General features: G+C 30.9%; 4 protein-coding genes across 4 annotated transcripts; 2 read left to right on the top strand and 2 right to left on the bottom strand.

Annotated features, from left to right (window-relative positions):
• Nucleotides 1-232: 232 nt before the first annotated feature.
• Nucleotides 233-3,863, bottom strand: LOC109594227 (G-protein-signaling modulator 2). Its single transcript, XM_020009433.2, has 8 exons — nt 3,735-3,863; nt 3,447-3,679; nt 2,818-3,096; nt 2,524-2,763; nt 1,871-2,135; nt 1,345-1,816; nt 995-1,286; nt 233-938 (listed from the first exon to the last, which is right to left on the bottom strand). The coding sequence occupies exons 1-8, from the start codon at nt 3,777-3,779 to the stop codon at nt 857-859; spliced, it is 1,908 nt and encodes a 635-aa protein (XP_019864992.1). The 5' UTR covers nt 3,780-3,863; the 3' UTR covers nt 233-856.
• Nucleotides 3,864-4,526: 663 nt separating this feature from the next.
• Nucleotides 4,527-5,954, bottom strand: LOC109594237 (SURF1-like protein). Its single transcript, XM_020009444.2, has 5 exons — nt 5,730-5,954; nt 5,558-5,679; nt 5,308-5,505; nt 5,083-5,256; nt 4,527-4,799 (listed from the first exon to the last, which is right to left on the bottom strand). Exons 1-5 carry the CDS (start codon nt 5,889-5,891, stop codon nt 4,601-4,603), a joined length of 855 nt encoding a protein of 284 aa, XP_019865003.2. The 5' UTR covers nt 5,892-5,954; the 3' UTR covers nt 4,527-4,600.
• A 193-nt stretch (nt 5,955-6,147) lies between these two features.
• Nucleotides 6,148-7,485, top strand: LOC109594239 (uncharacterized). The gene is made up of 4 exons (XM_020009446.2): nt 6,148-6,805; nt 6,856-6,988; nt 7,044-7,173; nt 7,228-7,485. The coding sequence occupies exons 1-4, from the start codon at nt 6,192-6,194 to the stop codon at nt 7,311-7,313; spliced, it is 963 nt and encodes a 320-aa protein (XP_019865005.2). The 5' UTR covers nt 6,148-6,191; the 3' UTR covers nt 7,314-7,485.
• A 282-nt stretch (nt 7,486-7,767) lies between these two features.
• Nucleotides 7,768-11,819, top strand: LOC109594234 (serine/threonine-protein kinase SBK1-like). Its single transcript, XM_020009441.2, has 5 exons — nt 7,768-8,049; nt 9,328-9,413; nt 9,502-9,763; nt 10,203-10,485; nt 10,677-11,819. The coding sequence occupies exons 2-5, from the start codon at nt 9,345-9,347 to the stop codon at nt 11,647-11,649; spliced, it is 1,587 nt and encodes a 528-aa protein (XP_019865000.2). The 5' UTR covers nt 7,768-8,049; nt 9,328-9,344; the 3' UTR covers nt 11,650-11,819.
• The last annotated feature ends 21 nt before the right edge of the window (nt 11,820-11,840 follow it).

Below are 11,840 nucleotides of genomic sequence, written 5' to 3'. Positions count from 1 at the left end.
ATTTTCATCGCCAAAAAATTAACCTGTAAGTATTGGGTTTTCATGCTTATTCAGTTGGAAAAATTTTGTTAAAATCGAACATAACATGGTGTCCTACTTTCAAATGGGCCACACTGTATATGATTAATTAAGGATAATAAATAAAATATGTATTTTTCTACTTATTTTCATTTATTTTTATTGTTAAAATTTGTATTTAATGTATAAAAAACCATTTAATTAAATAAAAATTTTAATAAAAACGTACATCTATATAAATAAAATTTTAAGAGTATAAAATTATTACATAATAACATTCTTTATTGACATATAAATGTTATGTTAAACATGTCTTATAAAAAATACATATACATTAACATTGGCAGTCAGTGTAAACAAGATGTATGTGATCTATAAATCCTATGGAACAATAACTAAATAATTGTATTTGAATATATTTATATAATTAATACTATTTGGAATTCTAAAGAGTTAATCAATTATAATTTTGGCACTAAATAGTAGTTCAGTCCCAGATTATATTATAAAATTTGTGGAATAATACTAATAAAGGTCTACATATCTAATTCGAGAAGGTAACTCAGTCTGATTTATACTATTTATAAAACAACTGTTTAAAACATGACAATAAGCTTTAAATCTGTTATATTCTCTTAAAATAAGATTTCTAATTTGATATAACTTCATATTTAACCTATATTATTTAATTTGCAGCAACAAAAGATACAGTATTAGTAGTATAAACGCGTTTCAACAGTAATATCATTCATTTCAACATCATAACTCACATATACTCTTCTAAATACTATAACAATTGTTTTTAAGCATACATTATTAAGTCGTTTTGATTTTGAAGTTACTTTTTCTTTTTACCGGGCGGATTCTTAATACTATTGTTTAAACGACTGGAAGCATTTGGAATGGCTCCATTTGCCAACCTGAAACCAATATTCATAAATGTGTAACAATTTATTAATATAAACCATTGACTAACCGATTGTCCGCTCTTGGTACGGTGGCGCGTTGATCATCCATACGACCGCTCTGGAAGCGCATGATGAGTGAGAAGAAGTCTTCATCTGGGACGGTGGCGCCAGTTTGACGTTGAGCGTTCGCCGGGGGCGGCGGTGGATCGGATTCGGTGTCGACGGCAGCCGCTGGTAGTGGCGAGCGCTGATCCTCCAATCGGGAACCTTGGCAACGCACCAATTGCTCGAGGAAATTGTCATCTGGTACGCTACTCGCACGAGCGTGGGGCGTACGCTGTCTCGCACCAGTTTGCAGTCCTACGAAAACATTTAACATTTAAGGATTACTGTTAAACATTACAAATGGAGTAATTACCAGGAAGATGTGGAAGCTCCACTCGCTGCTCGTCCATGCGTTTGCTTTGCATGCCGGCAATCATGTCTATTAAGTCTTCGGGGCCGTCATTTTTGGGAAGATTGGCGACATTCCTGTTCTCCTTATTATCGACTGTCAGGGAGCAGCGCTGGTCGTCCATTCGTTTCGACTGGAATCTGGATAGTAAATCAAAGAATGAATCCTCTTCTTCATTCTTTAAGGGCATTGTCGTCTTGTTTATGTTGCCACTGCCTAGTTTCTTGCCATCTGGGGTCAACTTAATTAAACTGAGTTGTTCCATGCTTTCTCTTCTTAATCTGTGCAGTTGTTGATGTGTGATGTCATTTAACTTGTCGTCTTCTGGGGTACTTGGTTTCGTTTCAGAATCGCTGGGGCTCTCTGGTATGTCAAGAATTTTCTTTAAGTCTGTTATATTCATTTGTGCCGTCGCTTCGCCCATACCATCACCAAGCTGATTAAATTAAAATAAGTTACTGTTTACAAAAATTCATTAATAGGTACTTACTTCTTTACTAATTTCCAGATGTTTTTTGGCAAAACTGAGAGCTTTCTCATGATTACCTAAAGAAGCATGAGCATTGCCCAAAGACCAACATGCTCTGCCTTCACCAACTTTGTCTGATAAGTTTTGGGCAATCAAGAAGTGTCTTAAGTGATATTCAATGGCAGTTTCATAATCCCTTAGAAGGGTGTAAGTGTTACCCAAACTATAACAGGCTTGAGCCTCAATAGCCTCATCTCCAAGTTCTTGTGCCAGGGCTAAAGTGCGCCTAAAAAAATATATATTCAAAAATAAAACACAACAAAACAGCATGACACTGCAACAGTTAAATGAAGCAAATGTAAATTTAAATGCACTTTAATATTAATGTTTTTATTTTGAAGCTCCATTTCTATTTTAATATCTGGACATTAATACTACATAATAGGTTTGAAAAATAATAAATAAATAAATAAAATAACAACTAATAATTTAGAATATGCATTTCCTGTATGAACATAAGGAAGCTATCTAACATCAAGGATATGAAGTAATTAAAATTCTAAAGCAGTGCCAAAGAATGAGCTTTACATATAGGGAACAATCATGAACAATCCAAATGTGGTCAGGAAAGAAGATTTAAATATTATTATTCACAACATGGTCAATATACTCACTTGTAATGATGAGCAGCATCAGAAAATTGTCCCATAAAAATGTGTGAATTACCCAAATTGCTGTGGGCTCTTCTCTCCGCTGCTTTATCTCCAAATTGCCTAGCTATAGATAATCTCTCCTCATGGTAATGTATTGCTTCAGCGAAATTTCCTAAGAGGTAAAACGTATTACCTAAATTTCCGCAAGCCCTGCCCTGAGCCGCTATGTCCCCTAAATCCCTCATCAGAATCAGATTCTCCCTATAAAAATCAATACTTAATATAAAAGTCGAGCGTTTTCTCAAGATTACATACTCATAATAATTTACAGCTTCGTTTAGGCATTTCTTCACGTCTTCAGAGAATTCTCCCGGGTCCTTATGACCTAAACGTCCTATGTGTTTTCCTTTTGCGTGAAAGACGTTTCCCAAATTGTAAAGGGCTCTTCCCTCACTAAGTTTGTCACCCAATTCCCGTGATAGTTCCAGGTGTCTTTTACAGCAAACTACCGCTTCATCAAAACGACCCATTACTTTTAACGTATTGCCTAAGTTTCCCGACGACTTCGCTTCGCCCAGTTTGTCTCCCATTGTTCTAAAATAATATTTATTTGTCACATCTACATTTTATATTACATTAGCAAAATACTTCACTTTATAATTCCATATATTCCTTTTTTAATCTAAGCTAGTTTAAATAAAATGTAAATTAATCAAATTTGGGATATAAAATAAACATAATGAATGAACTGTGGAAATATTAGAATAATATATCTATTATTTTTTTATATTTTGGATGATTTATTAATGTAAAATGATGAGTTAATAATATATTTATGTGTATTGTTTGCAAATTAGTGAAACCAAATATGCTTCCAAAATATAAGCATCTTTTAACATATTATAAGTTGTGGTGACTGAAATAATCTCAATTAATAGGCTCACCTTGCTAATGTTAAGTCATGTTTGTGGTATTGCATAGCCTTTCCATAGTCACCAAGATAAAAGTATGCATTTCCAAGCTGACTGTATATAGCACTCAATGTACGGAGGTCATCAGTGCCTGCTTGGATTGCTGCTTGAAAGAAAGCAACCCCGGCCCTACAGTCACCAGATTTGCATAATCTTTCACCTTCCAAAGCCAATTCCAAACACATATTACTGGTCCCATCATACTCCTTCAATTAAATGTTGATTTTTTTTCAGATTTAACGAACATTTTGTTTGGCTTACCTGAGTTTCGGCGTTTAAGTTTTCTGCACTGGCACTAAGAGACATTGTTAGTCTTTGAATGTAATTAAATTATCTACTAAACTAATAAAGTACTATGAATCACTTTCCATATTTTATAAACAAACACAGGGAGTAGTCTTAATAGCACAGCTGCAAAATTTTGCGGTATAAAATTTCCGTTGTATAAAATCAGGACCGGACCGCCATTTTTTATGTTAATAACATGAATGCTTTAAATACCGTTTATTTTGTCATTAGCTCAAAGTTTTTAAAATATTTTTTAAATTTTATTACAACATGGTTTCGCAAAGATAATTTAAATTGTCAGTTCTAATGATTCTGCATGCGTCTGGTCAGTTCTGGAACCTTTTTGCCCTTGGGAATGTCTGTAATTTATTCGTTATAAAGGGTGAGCCAAAGATTCAATGAAATATTGGCAATGGTCGTTTGAAATTAAATTTCACGACTCTACAATAAATAAGTTTTCAATTGTATTTAGATCCGAACTTTATGCTGGCAATTGAGAATCTCAACATTTCTTTTTCTAACCAACTTAGAACAACTTTGGATGGATGCTTTGTATCATTATCATGCATGAAAATCCATTCATAAATTTTAAATAATATAATTATAGATTAGATACTGAAAAAAGTAGTTTATTATTTATTTATTGTTCAAGATTCAATGAACTAATTTTTAAAATATTTAATAAGTAAACAATTGAGTAAGAAAAGAGGAATAAACAGTCAAGATATATAACTCAACTTGATATACAATTAATAACTATTTTTATTTTATTAAATACTTTATTTAACTCAACACTTTTCAAATCTATAACTTTCATATAAATTTATTAAAACTAAAACTTAATGAATGAATTTCTTATACCACATTAAACTAGTAGCAGCAAATAAACTGTACCATGTGAGTATATATGACATATGTTCATTTCTTAAAGAAATTCTTGTCTGACCTCCAATGGGACCTTCTTTAACTGGAAAATCATCAGTAGCATCTAAAAATATAGGTGCAGTTCCGGCAATGTTTGCCATTTGATTAAGGTCTCTAAAACAATAAAAATAATATCAAAATTTTACATACAGGGTGACATAATTTATTCATTGAAATATATATATATATATATACAGTGTTCCATTAAAAACAAGTTGCTTCACTACATATCATACATTGTTCAAAATAAATGAAAAATTTCAAATTAATACCTTTTACTCTTCTTCATAAACCTCTAATTAATAAATCAAGTGAATCACTTTGTACATAATGTAATTTTGAACTAATAATTTTTTATAATAAATCCGACTTACTTAAATAAATGTTTATATTTTACCTGTAAAACCAAATGTTAGATCCTTCCTGATTTTTCATTGAGAAAGTGGGCCTGGCCTCTTGCAGCCTCACCACACCAATTAAATTAATGTCACCTTCAACTTGACCACCTTGCCTAGTTTTAGGGTCTCTATGTTTAGATGGAACCCAACCTCTATTGACAAGAATGGTTTCACTAAAAATAAATAGAAATAGAGCATATATTTTAATCACATTTGTTATTTACTCTCTATCTGCCAGTTTAAAAGGAGTAACAACAAGATATCCATGTGCTGTATTAGTTTTATTTGATATTAAAGAACTTTTGGTGGAGGCATCTCCCATAACAAGCAGAGATCTAGGTCCCATGAACATTTCTTTGTCATGAATAAAATGTCCCCTCACTCTTACAGGTTTGTATTCTAATTCTTCAATTGCATCTAAACTGGAAACTTATGTATTAAAATAGAAACACTATAAATATCAGCAAAACAAACTTGTTTGGTAGATCAACTGGATCAGAATTACTTCGGGCTTTTAAATCTGCTATAAGACCTTCTTTCCATTTTTTCCTTTGCACTTGCCAAGTACCCAAACCAAATGCAGACGCTGGTATAATCTGCGGGGAGTATATTGTCATTGGTTTACAAATTTTAAACGTCTACTCACTAATAAAAACACTCCAAATGGAGTTATTTTGTTAAATTTTTGTTGTTGGCCTCTTAAGGCAGGTTTTGTTAATTGATTTAATTTCATGTGTGTGTGTAATTGCTGCATTCTAATATTGTATATTATACACGTTTTGTGTAAATTTAACATTTTTGAAAACATTGTAAACTTATTGAAAATAAGTATTTTTGACTTGTCTAGGTTAGGAACTAAAGAACTACTAGTTTCATAATATGAACAACAATTTAGTTATATAGCTTAACTAATTACGAAAATTGTTAATGACAATTTATCATTTTCTGATATCAGGTATTATTTTACTGTTGTTTGGAAGTAATAATAATAATAATGATAATAATAGTAGTAGACCCAAAGCAGGGACAAATTAGTTCCAATGAGGTATTATGTCATCAAACTAGTCAAACAGAAAATGTCAACACAGACATGTCAAAATGAAAGAAAATGATTATGGACAAAAACAAAAATGAATTTATTATAAAAAATGTAAAGGAAATAGAAGAATCTGTACGGCATTTAAATTTATTTTACATAAGCTTAGGACTAACAAAAAAGGATTTGAAAACAGTTTGTTGCTCAAAATCCAATTACAATGGGATAGTTATATATACAATATTATTTTTATTATTATGTGTTTTAATACAGTCTACTTTTATTACTACAGTGTTAAATTATTTTCTTGGTGTGAGGTGTATATTAAGAAATAATTATATTGTGTGGGAAGCAACTCGACCTCTATCTAACTGTGAATTTTGCCATGATATTGTTGCTCCAATAGTTTTAAAAAATATTACAAAAGATGAGTTCTCTCTTTATGCTTATACATCAAAACCTGTAGTCATTAAGGAAGCATCCTTAAATTGGCCTGCGAGACAGTTATTTGATCTAAATTTTTTTAAGAATTTATATTTAAGTATAAATGATTCATATAGGAGTGTAGATGATGAATGTCAATTTTTACATTTCAAATCAAACTTTATTTCAATAAAAGATGTTTTTAATATGACACAATCAAGAATAAAAAATGCTCAAGGTGAAACTTCTTGGTATGTTGGATGGTAAGTTAAAAAAAAATTGTTACACTTTAACTTCAATCTAATTTATTCAGGGGTAACTGTCATCCAATTATTTTACAAGAGATGAGAAAGTATTATCCAAAGCCACATTTCTTGCCAGATGATTGTGAAATTCCAGCCAAAGAGTATGTTTTCATGGGTTACGATGATGGTGCCACCATGCATGTAAGAAGTTACTCACATAATTTTAAATTAACTATTAACTATGTCTATATTGCAGCTTGATTTTATCAATCGATTAATGTGGCAAGCTCAACTTCAGGGTACTAAAACATGGAATCTTCTGCCACCTCCTGAATGTGAACAGTCATGTAAACCTATTAAATTTATAGCTGAACCTGGGGATGCAGGTATTGTATGATTTATGTAGCCCGTATTTTTTAATCTATAATTAATATTTTCAGTTTTGGTGGACACTAGAGTGTGGTATCATGGGACCACAATCAAAACTGGAGATTTTAGTTTATCAGTACAGTCTGAATATGGATAAAGTTTGTTTTTACAACTATTTTTAACAATTGCCTATTTTTAGCCTAGTCATTTTAATTGTACAAACTACAATTTTTAATAATCATAGTTACCAAAAACCTAGTACTAATGTGCCATTGTCATGCCAGATTCTATAAAATGTATCTATTTTCAAAATAAATTTTTATTATTCAGGGGAGTTTTATTTATTAATAATCGGAAATTTATCTCAACAAATTTACATCATTTTTATTACAATATTTTTTTATATTATATTTTATATATATTATGTTTTGGGTTGTGATTTTACAAAATCCTATTGGAAGTTTTCTGTTCAGTGAAATCATTAATAAGAGTTTTGTCGCGCCGTTCTAAAAATATAGAATTAGTAATAAAAAATAACATTGAATAAGAAAACTACTTGTGTTCCTGCCGGCCGGCGGAACATTAGGATAAGGACAATTGAATTAGTTTTAGACAACACAGTCAGATATTCTAACAGTAAGCTTTCTATAAATATCGTCATGTCACAATTTGATGCCAATATTTACGCTCATGAAAGCGTCGAGCCCAGGCAGTCAGCGTAGTGCCGTCCGTAGACTCTATGTGTGAAATGTGTTATATAAATTTTCCATGACATTAATACGACTTTTTGTCCCTAAAGTTTTATAAATTTAGTGATTTTTTGCGGCTATTTTAAGTGAAGAAGGAATATCCAGTTAACCGTAACTGAAATTGAAATATTATTGTTTGGGAAGGTGAGGTACTTTACATGTTAACACTTACGGTACATATATTTCAGTATACACATGTTTCCTACTTATGTGTAAAAATAGAAGCATTTCCCTAATGTAAATGATGCATTTGGATTATTCTGTAGAATTTTTTTCAACTTGCTCTAAAATTAGTACCTTCATTAGCTCCCTTAGAGGTTGTGCTAATTCAAACTGAAATTTAAAGAACTGATTGATATAAATAAATTTAAATATTATTAGAATTAATTAGATTTAATTTATTTAAAAATAAATTTAAACAAATTTATTAACATATTTATTAAGTCGATTTATATAATAAATAATAATTATACTATTGCTAAATGTGCTTAAAATTAAAAACATTAAACTTCTCTTTCGAAAAATATATACAATGGAAGGAAATACCTCCACATATGTTTTTGTTTGTGTACTTAACACTTGCATTGTGGGATAAAGCATTTGCTCTTATACTTCAAAACGTGGTATATAAATAGACCTAAATAGTGATTGAACGACCTCTAAGAAAGAAAATTATTATCTGAAACTCCTTTGTATCAATGACCTCTTTTTGAACAAAAATCCTTTCAAAAAATTTAGATATACAAATACAGAGAAATACGTGCATTAATAGAAATTTAAATATATCTTGAACAGTTTTATATAGTATTTTAAATCGCAATTCTATTTTATTTATTTTTAATCAATGAAATTTTGTTTTATTACCTATTATTACAAATATTTCCAATTAGTGCAACAAAAATATTTCAAAACAAAGTCATACAAATTCTAATAAAATAATATTGTGGTATTCCATTAAAAATTAGTTATAATTATTTATAGTTATAATTAATTGTTTTAACTGTTTTCATTTCAATAAATAAAGTATTTATTAATATTATACTATGCATTATAAGTTTTTATTATGTAAACAATTTCAGTTAAGAAATTATGAAGCAAATATTCAGTTTAATTGATTATTTTGAATTAAAGAGAAAGCGATTTATTTTTAAATTAATATAGAACAGTTTTACTATGTCATACAACTTTTCAATTCAGAATCGAAAAATTGAAGCACGTGTTACTAAACTGTACTCAGATTGATGCCAATTTTTTCACATTAGTAAATGTGTCCAGTCAAAGCAACTCCCACATATTCAGACGAATAGTTAGTTCATTTTTCGTTTATTGAATCGTAGAAGGGAGAATGGTTTTACGAATTACTTGCTTCTAAAATTAAATAGCTAATTATTGCAGTAAATTATTGTTAATTTATTGCTACAGGAAATGAAGAAAAGGCGATGGGTGGTGTATTAAAGCAGTCACTAAGTGGTAACATACACAGAATTCGTGAATTTGAACTGGAAAAGGTATATAAATATTTTTAACAATAGTTTTAACGGATAGATTTTATTATTGTGGTTTTCAATTTATTACTGTTCGATGACATGTTTACAGGTAAACTTAGCAGACGAATTCGACATCTTGCAAATTGTGGGTGAGGGATGGTTCGGCAAAATCCTCCTGGTAGAGCATAAAGCCACTGATACCGAAATGGTTTTGAAGGCACTGCCAAAACCATACACGGCTTTAAAAGACTTTTATAGGGAATTCCATTATGGACTTCATTTGGGCGTGCACAAAAATATTATTACCGCCTACGATGTGGCATTTGAAACAGCGGGGTTTTATGTGTTTTCTCAGGAATATGCTCCTTTAGGTAAGTAGGCCTACTTGTACAATATTTATTTTTTAACTTAATTAATTTATACACTATTCTAAATATTTTAGTATAATGATCTGTACAAATTGTTTTTAAAAAATTCTAGATGTAGACTGTATTACACCTGTTATTGAATTTTGGCAACTTCAAAGTAATCTTAATTCATTTTCAGCTATTTTGGCATGCATTATACTGTATTGTCATGCATATTTAAATATGTTGACTTCGTCCAAATACTTTAAATTCGTTAAAGAATATAGTAGGCTCCAGAAAATACTTGTTCAATTAGTTTTATTAAAAACTTAATTAGACGTCACACTAACCATATTTATAGAACAGTCAGAAATATCAAACCAAATTATTTGGCAATGTCTTAATTTATTCAACTCAATTTAATCTTTATTTTGTAAAATACAGTGTTATCATATTGTTATAGGTGATCTGACATCTAACGTATCAGAAACGGGAATAGGTGAACTGCATACAAAACGAGTTGCAAAGCAACTTTCTTCCGCTTTGGATCACATGCATGCGCGGGACCTGGTCCATCGTGATGTGAAATTAGACAATATTTTAGTGTTTAAATCAGACTTTTCTAGAATTAAATTATGTGATTTTGGTGAAACTCGAAGAGCTGGATCTATAGTGTTAAGGAGGAATGAATGGTTGCCTTACGCTGCCCCAGAAATTCTCCAAATACCGACTGATGGAAGTTATATGTAAGTATACTATTTAGTGTAAAACGTAGCAACTCTATTTTTAAGGGAGATTATGTTTTTATGAAAGCATTTGATACTATGAGATTAAAAATTATATATTAATAGTAAAAATAAGAATACTTAATATTCTTATTCTTATAATTATTTTTTATAATTCTTCTAACAATATTGAAGAATATAATTTGTTATAGGGCAACTACTTCCAACGATGTTTGGCAATTCGGAATCGTTATATTTGTATGCCTAACGGGATGTCTTCCTTGGCAAAAGGCAGCAACAGATGATCCGCGATACACCTGCTATTTGTCGTGGCAAAGTACAACCATACCTATAAAAAGACAACCTAAATTATTTAAACTATTAACCTCGAAAGCTCAACGTTTCTTTAAGAAATATTTAGAACCGAAACCGGAAAAACGGCCGGCAGGACTTGCGGAAATATATCGATATATCGAAGACAGATGGTTGTCCAAAGGTATGGAAAAAACCAACGAAGAAAGTAAAGAAGACGAAGGACTTTGTCCGTCAATGTATAGTTTTCATAGCAGCCCGGAGGAGAAAAGTAAACTCTTAGATTCTCTGGCTCAATATGGACTGGAAACAACGGTGGATCGGGTTGCAAAAAAAGATAGGATTAGACAATGGATACAAAATAGTATAATTGATGAGGGTGACGAAAATGAAGAAGAATTGGATGAAGAGGGTATTAGAATTCGTGATAATCAAAATGGGCCGATTGGTGAAAGAATCAACAGTCGGGGACCGATATCGAATTCTAATTTAAAAAGAAAAGATGCTCCGGAAAATGGAAAGAGATCACGAAGAGCTACAGTAATTAGGAAAGATGAAGGACCCTATGTTCCACCGATAGATCCAAGAATTCCATTTATAGAACAGAAAAAGAGAAGCCACATAAAGAAGACATCTTTGTTTCATAAAAATGGTGATGTTAAGAATACGAATCGATCGGATATTGTCACTACATATAATATACAAAAGTCCCTACCATTCCAAAACATGCGAATATCTAATTCACTTGGTACTTCGGAAAGCACCCTCAGCAGTGACAGCATCAATACGGTTAGACACAACATTCATATACAGATTCCACAAGCCAGTGCTGTAAATAATAATTACTTAAACAAATTCACAAGCAAAAAATAGTTAAATTTTTGATTTATCTGGAACTATATTGGCGGAAGTCCGCTTGGAGGAAAGGATGGAGGGAAGTATGAAAGTTAGTTGTAAAGCAGTTGCGTTTGAGCAACAAGGAAATTGTGATATAATTTATAATGTTCTATTTATTAATAAAGTTCTTTTAATTAGATTCAAATTAGTGTATTTTTATACTAGTA

Source organism: Aethina tumida, chromosome 2 (genome assembly GCF_024364675.1).
Source record: "Aethina tumida isolate Nest 87 chromosome 2, icAetTumi1.1, whole genome shotgun sequence".
Classification (NCBI taxonomy): Eukaryota; Metazoa; Arthropoda; class Insecta; order Coleoptera; family Nitidulidae; genus Aethina; species Aethina tumida.
This window is presented reverse-complemented; position numbering and strand designations above follow the sequence as displayed.